The sequence below is a fragment of the Echiichthys vipera genome (genome assembly GCF_963691815.1).
Source record: "Echiichthys vipera genome assembly, chromosome: 23".
Lineage (NCBI taxonomy): Eukaryota > Metazoa > Chordata > Actinopteri > Perciformes > Trachinidae > Echiichthys > Echiichthys vipera.
In genome coordinates this window covers 1,395,712-1,408,121 of record NC_139848.1, presented here as the reverse complement: position 1 = coordinate 1,408,121, position 12,410 = coordinate 1,395,712, and the positions used below count along the sequence as shown (strand labels likewise).

Here is a 12,410-nt window from a genome sequence, read left to right as displayed (position 1 = left end):
GACTCTCATAACCCGGAAGTAAACAAAACGTCTCCTAGGTGATGACGCTGACGACGTTGATGACGTAGAATTAAAGAGACAGGAAGTCTGTTTTGAAGCTGAACAACAAAAGTTATTCACATATTTTTTTAATTTTTAAATACATGGATAATGTAAAATGTTTCTTCTTTTTGTGATCAGCAGAAAATTATTTTTGAAAATAAACTTTATTTAAAGAGCATTTTTTAAAATATTCAATAATATGTTTAATTTTATCTTGTAGTTAAATATTATATTACTACATTTAATATTATGTTATAACTTATAGCCCATAATATACTCATGAAGGACTGAACCTGCTAAAATAACTAATTAAAACATTAAATAATAAATATGACATTACAAGTGCCGAAGATAATAAAATAATAAGATTAACTGATCAAATGTGACATAAATCGATATTTATCTATTAAATAGCTTCTTTATGTAATAACCTTTTTATTACTTCCCCAATTCATTTACTTTCCTATTTCATTTTTCTTTTTTTTAAATTTGTTTTATCATTTATTTTAACATGTGTTTATTTCTGTTTTCTTTTATTTTTCTTTTATTCATTATTATTGTAATTATTCTTTCCTTTTTATTATTAATTTTAACGTCTTTAATAATTGTTTCTCTTATTTTTACTTTATTATTATTTATTTTCCTTTTTTTAAATGAATTTAAACATGTGTTTATTTCTGTTTTTCCTTTGTTTATTTCTTATTTGTACGACCGCCCTTTTGTTTGCGTAATGAAGAAAACATCGAGGCACAAATGAAACAACACGAAACTCATTTCCATATAATTTAATTTCAAAAATAAATCTTTTCTTTATCATCTCTTCACCCATAAGAACTTCATAAACATAAACATTATTAGATTTCTGTAAACAAAAAACACTTAAATACACTTTCATTTACTCTAAAGTCTCCATATTAAAGCAGTAATGTTACAAACAGAACAACATCCCTCAGACTTCACTGTGAAACTAAATCCTGTCAAACGTCACTTTCAGATCTCACATTATTCACCCTTTAAAGCTGTTTTCATGGGACCGTGATGTGGAACATTAATATCTGATGTTTGAAAGCAGTAAAACACCTTTAAATTGACCAAAAAACCCATTTTACACCTCTGACTCATCATTTAATGATCAATTTAAGGTGTTTTTAAGGTGCAAATGTGTGATATTTAAAGGTCTTACTCCAGATTAAAGGGAAATTCCCTGATAGTACCATAATAAGGGGTTTTTAATGGGTTTCCTGCACAGATTAAGGGTCGTTTAAGGGGTAAAATGCACCGTAACAACATGAAAACACCCCTTAATATACAGTGTACCTTAAAAGTGCCTTAATTATTTAAGTTGGACATAAAAGGAGGGTTTTCATGTTGTGTTGAGGTGTTTTTACCACTTAAAACAATGAAGAAAATGCTTTAAAAAGCTGAGATTACTAAATAAAAACCCCTTAAACATCAATACTTTGCACGTGACGATGTTTCAGACCTTTTTAAGAAGTTATGGGTTGAGTTAAGGGGATATTTAGGGTCCCATAGTGTTTAAATATGGAGGAAAGAAACTGCCAAAATAAAAAATTAAAGTCATAAATTAATAAATGTAATGTTATATTAACTTATTTATGGAGTCATTTGTGTCTTTAAGCACGTGTGTTTGATTTTGGCAGGTTCATTTCTTCCACATCTTAAAGGAAAAACGTCACTCAAAGTCTTTTTTTGAGTGATATTTCCACGTGTGTCCGTTCACAGCTCCTCCTCCCCTCCTCGCCGTCCCGCCTAAAAAAAACTCCCATCATGCCTCAGCGGGATCCTCCTGGTCAGGAGGTCCATCGTGGTCCCGTCCGGCTCTACGGGTTGCATCCTCCCGGTTAAAAGTCGAGGGGTTCAGGTTCCTTTCTGATTAAAGCGTCCACCTTTCCCCCCTCCCTCACCTGTCGTCCGGAGCCACGCCCAGCGGGTGGAGGCGCCCCGAGTCCAGCAGCCTCCTCCCCAGCCAGTGTAAAAGCTGCGAGTACCAATGGATACCGTCCCCGCGGCTCCCGGTGGATCCAGTCCAGCTGTGGAGGAAGCGGAGCGGCGAGAAGGCCCAGTGAGCCAGGGCGTGCTGGTTCACAACCGCGTAGCAGGACGCCACCACGCCGTCCACCACCAGCGTCCCCTGCTGAGTCAGCGGTGCAAACACCCCCCTGCTCTCCCTGGTGCTGACCCGGGTGATGCGAGACAGACGCACTTGCCCCCCTTCACCCTCCGACACCAGCACGCACTGTCCCGGCCGGGCGTCACTGGCGTACGCAGTCCTGAGGGCGCCACGGGCCGGCAGTGCCCCCTCTGAGCAGTTCCCCTCAGACACAAATATGAGGTGGGCGGCGGTGAGCGAGAGGCGAGCTCCGGCTTCTGTGTGCAGGGCGTAGAAGAGCGTCCAGGAGACGGGGTCGCGGTCCAGGAAGTCCAGGACTTCGCTGTAAACCAGCTTCCCGTCGTCGCCGCCCGCCAACGCCAGGACACGCTCACCCGGGCGCAGGTCACTGATGGACTTCTGACCGCCGCTCGCCAACGTCACCAAGGCCTCGCCGGGGAAACAACCTCCAGATTTAGCCGCCACGGAGTGATCTGAAGGACAGGGAGGGAGGCAAGAGGGTAAACAGGACGCTCCTGGACGATGAAACAGTCCGCTTTTTAAAAATCTGCTTATTATTTTATTATTTTGTCTTTAAATTATTTATTTTTGTGTGATTTTTTTGTCCTGACGGGAACGAACGTCCATAAAAACACTCTTTTCAACTCCCTCTGGCTAAATATTGACTCTCCTCTTGGACGTAAAGGAACAATACGCAGATAAAAGCTGTGTGTGTGTGTGTGTGTGTGTGTGTGTGTGTGTGTGTGTGTGTGTGTGTGTGTGTGTGTGTGTGTGTGTGTGTGTGTGTGTGTATAAATATTTGGGGAAGGTAGGAAAGCCCAGGTGATAAGATAAGTGGCCTGAAGGAGGAAGGAGCAGAGCAGGAAAACCGTGCAGCAGGTGAATCATCGGTCAAACGGACGAAACTCGACCTCAGGACGTTAAAACGCCTCCTCTGTTTTTATCGGACGCCGTCAGACGTCAGCACACGGGTTTTCTGACACGGAAACATTTTTACAGAACAGATCATTCGGAAAACAATGATGTCAAAGAGAGTTTTTTTCATTTAAATGGAGGTTGAATTATTTATTTAGATTTTTATTTTTAATATTTATTTATTTTTTTATTTAGACATAAATGGACTGATACTGAACATGATGTTTATTTATATTTTTATTTATATTTATTTCATTTGTCACAAATAAACTGGTGTTTATCTAGATTTTTATTATATTTTTTATTTATTTTTTATTTAACTTGTCATAAATATACTGATACTGAACCTGGTGTTTATTTTATTTTATTTTATTTATTATTTATTTATATTTATTTTTATTTAATTTTATTTAATTTGTCATAAATGATGGATGGAAAATTATGCTTATTTAGATTTGTTTTATTAATTATTTAATTTGTCATAAATATGTTGCTGCTGAACGTGATGTTTATTTAGATTTGTAGTTTATTTTTATTTATTTTTTAATTTAATTTGTCATAAATGGACTGATACCGAACTTAATGTTTATTTAATTTTAATTTATTATTTATTTAATTTGTCAAAAAAAACTGATACTGAACATGTTGTTTACTTATATTTTAATTTAATTTTTTATTTATTATTTAATTAATTTGTCATAAATAAACTAATACTTAACATGATGCTTATTTAGATTTTTATTTTATTAATTATATATTTAACTTAATAAATAAATAAATACACTGATAGTGAACATGTTGTTTATTTATATTTGTATTTAATTTGTTATTAATCCTTTGATACTGAACCTACTGCACTGTTACCTCAGATATAATCTACTTAATCCCTTCACACTGTTCACGATGGAGCGAAATGAGCAAAAATACTTTGATTTTCTGATGAAAAACTCAAAGTTGAGCCTGTTCCCGTCCCGTCCTGGTGCAGCGACGCCCCCTCCTGGTGATCAAAGTGATCTGGGGGGTTTGTTGTTGTCTTCCCAACAGCTTCAGCTTGTTTTGAGTTATTTTTAAGGAGAATTTAAAGTAAAAAAATAGGAACATGATGTAAAAAATACCAACTTGATTGGTTGCCCTTCTGATCAAGTCAAGGACTGGGCCCTCGCAACCCGATCTGGGAGGGGAGGAGAGGAAGGAGAGAACAGAGGAAGGGAAAAGCCGGAAAAAGGAGAAAGAGAAAGGGAAACATCTCAGTTACCACTCAGTGTCAAATGTGTAAGGAGGGTGTTTCATCTGTGAGGAGTGTGTGACTTTCAGGGCGGCACGTGTGTGTTACTTTTCACGCTGTGCCTTTAAAGAGACACGATGTGCAGCCGTGACGCCGTCAGCGGCTCATTTAAGAAGAAGAGGAGACACTTTCCACTTTGGATTAACGTGAAATCTGTTCTTTCTGTCGTCTCTGGACGGGAAAAGGCTTTTTGAACAGTGTCAAATACAATCTGAGTGTGTAGATGGTGTTAAAACTACACTACCCATGAGCCTCAGCGGGTTAGAGCAGATGAAGGATTGAAAAAGGGAAACTAAACCAAGCGCCACGTTCGCCAAATTCATCCCAAACTGACTTTTAACTGTGAAAATCAGACGCCATTGTTCTTCTTTTGTGCTTTTGTTCTCGTCAGTGCAGAAAACCAACCAGACGTTTAATCCCTGAAGGACGTAAAGTGCTTCTCTACCTCTTTAACTCTGCAGGGATTTTAAAAGTGTCTTTATTTACAGCCTGCAGGACCTCATCCACGGCTCAAACATGGACCTACACCTGCAAAAATGACTGCAGCAAAGCAGTAAAGTCGCCTTTTGTTGTGTAAACTTCACCAACAAAGACTTCAAACCTCATTTTTGCACAGAACTCGCTGCTGCTGTGCGTTCAGGTGCATCTCAGAGGTTTAATACGTCGTTTATATGTCGATGAGTAGCTGCAAAAGCAAAAAAAAAGCTCCCAGAAGCAAGATGTCAGACGGATGTAGTAGCGCTGAACCCTGAGGAGACTGAGGGGTGAGAGGCAGAGGAGACAGAGGAGTAAGACAGAGAGTTCAGATGCAGGTTAGCGATCATCAGGAGGGTTAGAGAGAGAAAGGGAAAGTTTGCACAAAATGAATTTGGCGTCGACGTGGACGTCTGAATGTAGCGTCCACGTGTTACTTGGAGGGCTGGGCATTGTTAGAAACATGTCAAGCATGTCGCTCTGCTGCAAAAGAGTCCATTCACACAGCCGGCAGGTGGATTAGTCGTGTGTACCGGCTCAGTCCCGTTCAGCCCCAGCACCAGACTGGGAGTGTTTTACTTCCTGCGTGTGTTTAGCTCCACAAACGCAACACATTCGTCCGTTTTAGTTGCAACAAAATGAACGTTTTGCAGGAACTGAGTCCAGGCAGAGTTGCATTTCCTCTCAAAGACGTGTTTTTTAAATCAGTGGTGTGACACTGAGGACCGTTTCTGCCAATGTGATCCAAAAAAATGGTGTTTTATGATGAATTTAGATGATTTTGAGTCTGAATCTCATCGGCAGACGTGATCTTCCCTGGTAGAAACATTTCTAATGCACAGAAAGTGTTTAAAACGTTGTGTGTGACTCAGCGTGGCGCCCCTCACCTGACTTGACGCTGCAGTGGATGTGGGCCTTGGACTCGTAGTAGACCCAGTCGAACCCGGCCTCCACCGCCAACCGAGCCAGCATGGCGTACTTGTTCCTGTCTCTGTCCGAGGTGGTGATGTCCACCGCCCGGCCCTCGTAGTGCAGCGACTCCTCCGAGTGGTGGCCGTCCTCGTCCCAGCCCTCGGTGACCCGCAGCCGGACCCCGGGCCACAGGTTCATCACCGAGATGGCCAGAGAGTTCAGCTTGTCTTTGCAGCGCTGAAGCAGGACAGACACAAAAAAAGCACATTTATTTACAGCTGACGGTTTTTTTGACCTCTGAACTTCTCAGAACTTTTAAACCAATCAGGCCGGAGCGGAGAAATCCACTTCACCAGATCCCCGTTACACCCCGTCAACCCTCGACCCCCCGCGCCCCCCTCGCCTGTGGCTTCAGCCTTCCCACAATGCACCCCTGCTGTCCCGGCTGGGCCTGATGTTTGCTCTGTGGTGAGCAGAGGATGGATGGATAGAGGGGTGAAGGGGTGAAGGGGGGGGCTGTGAGGTTACGGGGTGGTGGCGGGGGGTTGCTACATGAACAAGAGGTCCTCAGCGTCCCCTCTAAACGCGGAGTCTGGTCAGCGTGAGCAAACAGAAGGTGAGAGGGCCGATTGAAGGACTCATTCACCTCCCTGCAGCTCTCCCACATAAATCCTCCAGTCAGCTCCGTTAATCTCATCCACACCCAGGCCGCATTGTCAGGGCGGCGGCGAGCGGGATTTATGCAGCGGAACGGCTCAAAAAACACCCGGTGTGGTGGTTTCAAATTAAAGTTAAAGGGGGAGAGCCGGCCTGAAGGGGGCGCTGAGTTCGCCCAGGTCTCTGGGGCGTAGCAGGCCTTCAGCTGGGGGGGACGGTTACCTCACCAAACCTACACGCAACTCAACGTTCGCAGGTTTTGTTTGATTTTGCGACATTAAATCATGCGGTTACAGTGAAATCCCAACGTGAAAATCATCCCACGGTCTTTTTCTTCACGTGCACGCATCAAATAATCCGTCATTTTTCGTGTATGAACTATTAACGGAGAAATCCAGGAGTTGCTAACAACCGTACGTGGCTAACAGTGGTTAGCTCTGGGCAGCACGGTGAAGGCATTCAAAGGTCTTTTTTAACCACTAATGCTGCTGAAAATAACAGCAAACCTCTGCAGCAGCATGAGAAGAGTCCCTACACACACAACAAAGCACCAATGGGCTCCTTCCACTGTAATGGACTTTACTATGAGAGGAGCTGGTACAGGGGCCAGGAGGTAAGTCTTTAAAACACTCTTTAATAAACTCTGGCTTCACTAACTACGCTGTTGCTGCTTTGTTCAAACGGATCAAACGCGAGCTGAAAGAACTAAAAAGTCTGGATTTATGTTTTGCCACGTCCGTCCACGAGACGACGGGCGAACAGCTGTTAAAACACTTGTTTTGCAGTAGAGTTTGGATCGGTCGCGTCTTTGCGTCGACTTTGTGTTGCGCGGAAATGAATCGGCGTCTGCGCAGAAACGAATCGTGTCTGCGTGGAAATGAATCAGCTGTCTGAAGCGAATTGAAAGAACTCTATCTTGATGCAGATTTGGTTTGACTCTGCATCTGTTCGCGTCTTCGCATCGACTTCGTGCTGCGCGGAACGTTAGCGTGTGAACAAACCTTTAAAGTTTAAGCTAAATTTGAGATAACGTCAGAGATTCAGGAGCCAGAAGGACAAAGTTTGATGGGTTTAAAGAGAAGCAGTGTGACGTTAAAACAGTTTGAGGTGAATTAAAGAAGACGTATTTATTATTTAAGATCAAGCGGGTCCAAATTTGGATTGATTTAACGGGATAACATCCATATATTTGGGAATCAGTGGACCATTTAGGGGCTGTTTGGATTAAAGCCACCACGTGTTGGACTTTATTCTTTAGTTTGGGTCTATTTATAAACTGTAACCCAACATTTCTCCTTCATTTCAACTGTTGAACTGGGCAATTAAGAGCTTCTGAAGACATAAATGCTTCAATTAAGATGGAAAAGTCCAGGTCCCTGCAGCTGCAGCACTACAGGACCCCTTGTGTGTCCCTGCAGCCCCTGAGAGCTCCATGAATCTCAGCTATTTAAGAGTGAAAGTGGGATTAAACCCTATAAATGTCTTTTTCCATGTCGGCTGTGATAAGAATAGCTCGTGTCTCGGGGGCCACAGATGCCTTTTCACGGTGTGCACTGTGGGGTTTGAACGTCTTGTGTTTTCTCTGCGGTCACGGTCACGAGCTGGACTCCATAAATCAGACGATACATGTTGTTGGTTTTCCTTTCAAGGTGTACAGATGGACGGGGGTCTCTGCAGCAGCACCAAACCGCTGGCTGCACAAACATTGGTCGCGCAGGCTGACAACACGCGCCTGTGCGCACCTTCACGCGGCAGAACGTGTCCTTCTGAACGGGTCACTGAGTCTCAGGTGGCGCCCGAAAGTCTTGTTTTCACGAGCTGAGGGGACAGAATGGGCTCTCTTCTCCTGACCCCAGATTGTTCTGAGGATCAGCGCCATTCACGTGCAGGAAACCCCTGAAATCACCCCGGAAACAACTGAATTCAACGTTCCTTTAAAAGAGAATTGAGTGAATTAAAGAGAGGCCCGGGTGAATGTGGAGCACGGCGCTCTGTGCAGGGAACAGTCGCGTCTGTGTGCAGCGCGCAGCGCCCAGGAAAAAGCGGATCAAACCCGTATAATTAAGGCTTCGACACAAGCGAAGTGGGCTATTTTTGCACATGTGCGCTGCGAAAACAAACAAAAAGTAACACGGAATAGTAAAAGACAAACACGGGGCTGTCTCCTGCGGCTTTGGAGCCCATAAATTGTGTGCAGGTCTGCGCCGCTGACGCGCCTCGGCTCGGCTCGGCTCGGGGGGTGCGCGCTGCAAAAAATGCCCAGTTTGGAGCCGTTTGACACATTTGGTCCTCCTCGGCTCTCCCGCGGTCACGCTCTCTAAAGTTTAAACTCTTGAATCAGGTTTAAAACAACTCCAATAACCTCATCCCTTCGTGCTGATCCACTCTCCTGCACCTAAACCCTTCACCCCGCACGTCTCTCCACTCAAACTCGGCTAAAGTGTGGATATTTCTTGCAGTGCGCGCAGCGAGGTGACAGCTCCAGACGGGAGTGCGCGCTTTCATTCCCCCCACGTGGGTCTGTGGACATAAGCGCTCGAGAGAGGAAGCCCGCGGTCACAAGAGCCAGATATAAATACTTTATTCCTGGGGAAATTGGGAGTCAAATAAATTCCAGCCGGGGCCACATCAATGACGGTGTCGTAAAAGCCTCTGACAGTCCAAAAGGCGACTGTTAAGTGTGGCCACTGGGGCTAAAAGGGAAAACGGTAAACACCGGGGCGCGCTGGACCCGGGCTCTAACCATACACGACCTCTGGCTCCTTTTTCCACCGAGAACATGATGTAAAACAGAGGACATAGTGTTTTAATTAAGAGCGACCGCTTTTCCATACATTTTTAGACGGGGTTGCCCTCTTTTACGCACGAGCTGCCCGCAGTGAACCTCTGCAGCAGCGCGCGGGGCAGAGGAGGAGAAACACACCGCGCTGTGTGTCAACAGCTGCGAGGAATCCGCTCAACGACGAGTTGTGCAAACACTTTTGTAATCAGTCTCCAAACAGCAGACAAGTTTGATTTCAACCACCTCCAAGAACCTGAAATCAGGGACATTCATCAGACTGGGGGTGGGAGTGACGCCTTTATGGCTCTGACACAACAGACTTTGGGAGATTTGGTTAAAATTCAAACACACTTTTCTCTGTAAAGACACTTTTCTGCTGCAGTGACGAACCTTGAGTCAACAAGAAGTGCGGAACAGATAACGGCGTCCACGCGTTTAAAGACCGGGCAAAGTGCAGTGTCGGTGAGGCACCGAAGGAAACGCTCTTTAAACAGCAGCTTTAAAGGCTGCAGAGTGTCCGGGAGGGTTACCTGAGTCATCATGCGGTCTGCACCTGTGTTCTCCTCATCCTTGAAGATGATGTCGGGGTTGTAGTTCGGGGTGAGCTCCTTGAAGCGCTCGGAGCTCCGGGTTATTTTCCCCTCGTATCTCCCGCTGGCCCCCAGAGTCTTCTCGGCCACGTTGGGGCTGAACTGCTTGTAGGCGAGCGGGGCGAGCTTCCGCGGTGACCGCCTCTTGCCGTAGCCTCTACCCGGTCCGCAGCCCTCGCTCACCGGCGAGAGGAGGAAGGCGCACCCGGCGAGGCACGTCACCAGCGTCGGGAGCAGCATTCCGCCCCGGGGCCGGTATGTCACCCCCCGGCGGGTGGCCAAACTGTCACCGCTGTATCTCTGTAGCTGCGGGTCCCCCCTTTATAAGTTCAGAGTGTCGGTGACGGAGCAGGACTCAGCCCAGAGTCCCCGAAAGTGTCCATTCCCGGCGCGTAAAAGTGGGCAGTGCGCCGCTGGAGCCGAGCTGCAAAGACCTGAACCTGTCCTCTGACGCAGGGGCATAAATAGGCGAGGTGGGTTTATCTTGGCATGCAGGTTCAAAGCTGCCTCTCTGTGTCGGAGCTGTGAGAAAAGCGCTGCAGACAGACACGGAGGCGCGCGGTGCGTAGTCTGGCTGCGCCTGTTGGGCACGGCGGTCAAAGGGTGTCCCCGCAGCGGTTTCTGCCTCTCGGCTTGCTTCTGAATGCGTCCCTGTGGCGCGGCGCCGTTGGCAGAAATGGAAATGGAAGAGATCCTACTACAGAACAGATGAGGTGCCGCGGGAGAAGAAGGAGACCGCGCCCTGCTGGACCTGCCCTCTGCTCCGTCCTCTCCTCCCTCCGGGGTGGCACGGGCCCCGCGGCCGCCTTCATCTGTTTACTGTCAGCCCAGAGGACAGACAGACACCGAGCCACGAGACTGTCCGCGGCTGGCGCGCGCTCCCTCTGTCCTTTGGACCCTCGTCTCCAAGTAGAGACGCACGAGCAGGAGCACAGGTGCGCGCGTAAAGACTTTCTCAGCCCTGCTCGGGAAGATGTTGGAGAGAGATCAGAGTGTGAGGGTGAGGAGGGGATCCACCAAACACCCGCGCGCACTTTAAAACCCCTTCTACATTTTTGGGAGTTTCACTTTTCCAGAGTTTAATCTCACAAAAGCGTGAACTTTGAACCCTGAAGTGTAGAAAAGAGCAGATTTACATCCTCTTTAAGGGAAATGTCCTCCTCAGGACCTTTTCCAGGACAGAGGAGACACTAAACTGAGTTCCCTTCATTCATTTTGTGCTTATTTCTTCATTTATCTGTTTATTTTAATACTTTTCTTCATACTTTTCCTTTTATAACATCATTTATTTGAATGACAGCTTCTTTTTGTGCACAACGGAGACGAAAGGTGCAAAAGTGGCTGATTTTCCAACAGTCCAGGAACTAAACTGTTAAATAATTTGTGATAAAACAGAATTTTACAGTTTTTTTACAGATGTTTTTCTCTAAAATAACATTTAATTTGCAAAAAGAGACGGATTTTACAAGTGTGACTGTGAAAACACACGATATTTAATATAGAAATACATATTTATGTTTTAAATGTTTCAGAATTTCACAAATATTTCATTTATTTAAAGGAATAAACGTAAAAATTCAACTTTAAAACTCTAAAAAACAGGAAAAATTAAAATGACTGAGGAATTAATAGTAAAATAACGATTTAATTTGTAATTTTAATATAATTTCTTTGTTAATTGACACTTTTTTTCATTAAAAAATAACTTTAATTACATTTATTAACATTTTATTAACATTTATTTATTTCTCCACTGTGTCACATTAGTAATGAATAAAGAAAAATCATAATTACAATTAATCTATTTAGTTTAAATCTACAAAAGAGCATTAATATTCATATTACAATGTCATTTACCCTCTTTATGTTCTAATTAAACGTTAAAAACAACCTGAAAACAATGAAAATCGTGTTAAAATCACGACTAAACTGTATGTTAATAACGTAAAATAACCGTATTTTCATGAGAAAGTCATTTTTCTGTTATTTCGCGGCCTCGGCTGCAGGAAAATAAACATTTTTATAAAGATTTTTGTATTTTACAGCGTACGAGGGAAGCGTTTGCAGCTGGGACGCGACTAAAAGTTACTTTAAATGTGTCTTTTATCTTTAAATATGTTGTTTTTTTGTGATAAACCCCCAAAATATGAGGTTTAGAGTCACATGAGACCAAGAAAGGGAGCAGAGACTTCTAATGTTTGTCTTTAACTGTTGATTCGTGGACAAACGCAGTGATTTCGGCTCTTTCTCGCCCGTTCCAGCTGCATTTTTCTGCAGGAAACTTGTTAAAAACCCTGAGTTTTGCTCCAGAGTCGTTCCCTGAACCCGTCGGGAGCGTTCGCAGCAGACGGAGGGGCTCGTTCGGCACTTCTCCGTCACGTTTGTCACACAGAAACTCTTGAAATGCCGCGGGCAAACAGTGACTCCGCATCGGAAAGGCTTCAATAGCATTCCCCAGATGCTGCGACGCCTTGAGTCAACATCTCACCGCGCTCTGAAAAAGCCCCGCGTCCACCGCCGTCCGCCCATTATTCTCCCCGGGCCGCTTCAGTCAGCCTTTACACACAGACACACAAGATTCTGCACTTCTAAACTGTAAATTAAGAGATTTAAATGCTTAAA

At 44.5% G+C, this 12,410-nt stretch overlaps 1 protein-coding gene across 1 annotated transcript; it reads right to left on the bottom strand.

Annotated features, from left to right (window-relative positions):
• Window positions 1–872: 872 nt before the first annotated feature.
• Window positions 873–10,376, bottom strand: LOC310964964 (indian hedgehog B protein-like). The gene is made up of 3 exons (XM_083938304.1): window positions 9,729–10,376; window positions 5,735–5,996; window positions 873–2,646 (listed from the first exon to the last, which is right to left on the bottom strand). The coding sequence occupies exons 1-3, from the start codon at window positions 10,026–10,028 to the stop codon at window positions 1,964–1,966; spliced, it is 1,245 nt and encodes a 414-aa protein (XP_083794430.1). The 5' UTR covers window positions 10,029–10,376; the 3' UTR covers window positions 873–1,963.
• Between the last annotated feature and the right edge of the window lie 2,034 nt (window positions 10,377–12,410).

What these genes read in the sequence shown, in the direction of transcription:
- LOC310964964 (XM_083938304.1), bottom strand. Translation starts at nt 10,028, where the DNA reads ATGCTGCTCCCGACGCTGGTGACGTGCCTCGCCGGGTGCGCCTTCCTC. An exon ending in CAGACCGCATGATGACTCAG is followed by an intron (nt 5,997 to 9,728) that starts GTAACCCTCCCG and finishes GTCCTGCTTCAG; the next exon opens with CGCTGCAAAGACAAGCTGAA. An exon ending in CCACTGCAGCGTCAAGTCAG is followed by an intron (nt 2,647 to 5,734) that starts GTGAGGGGCGCC and finishes CCTGTCCTTCAG; the next exon opens with ATCACTCCGTGGCGGCTAAA.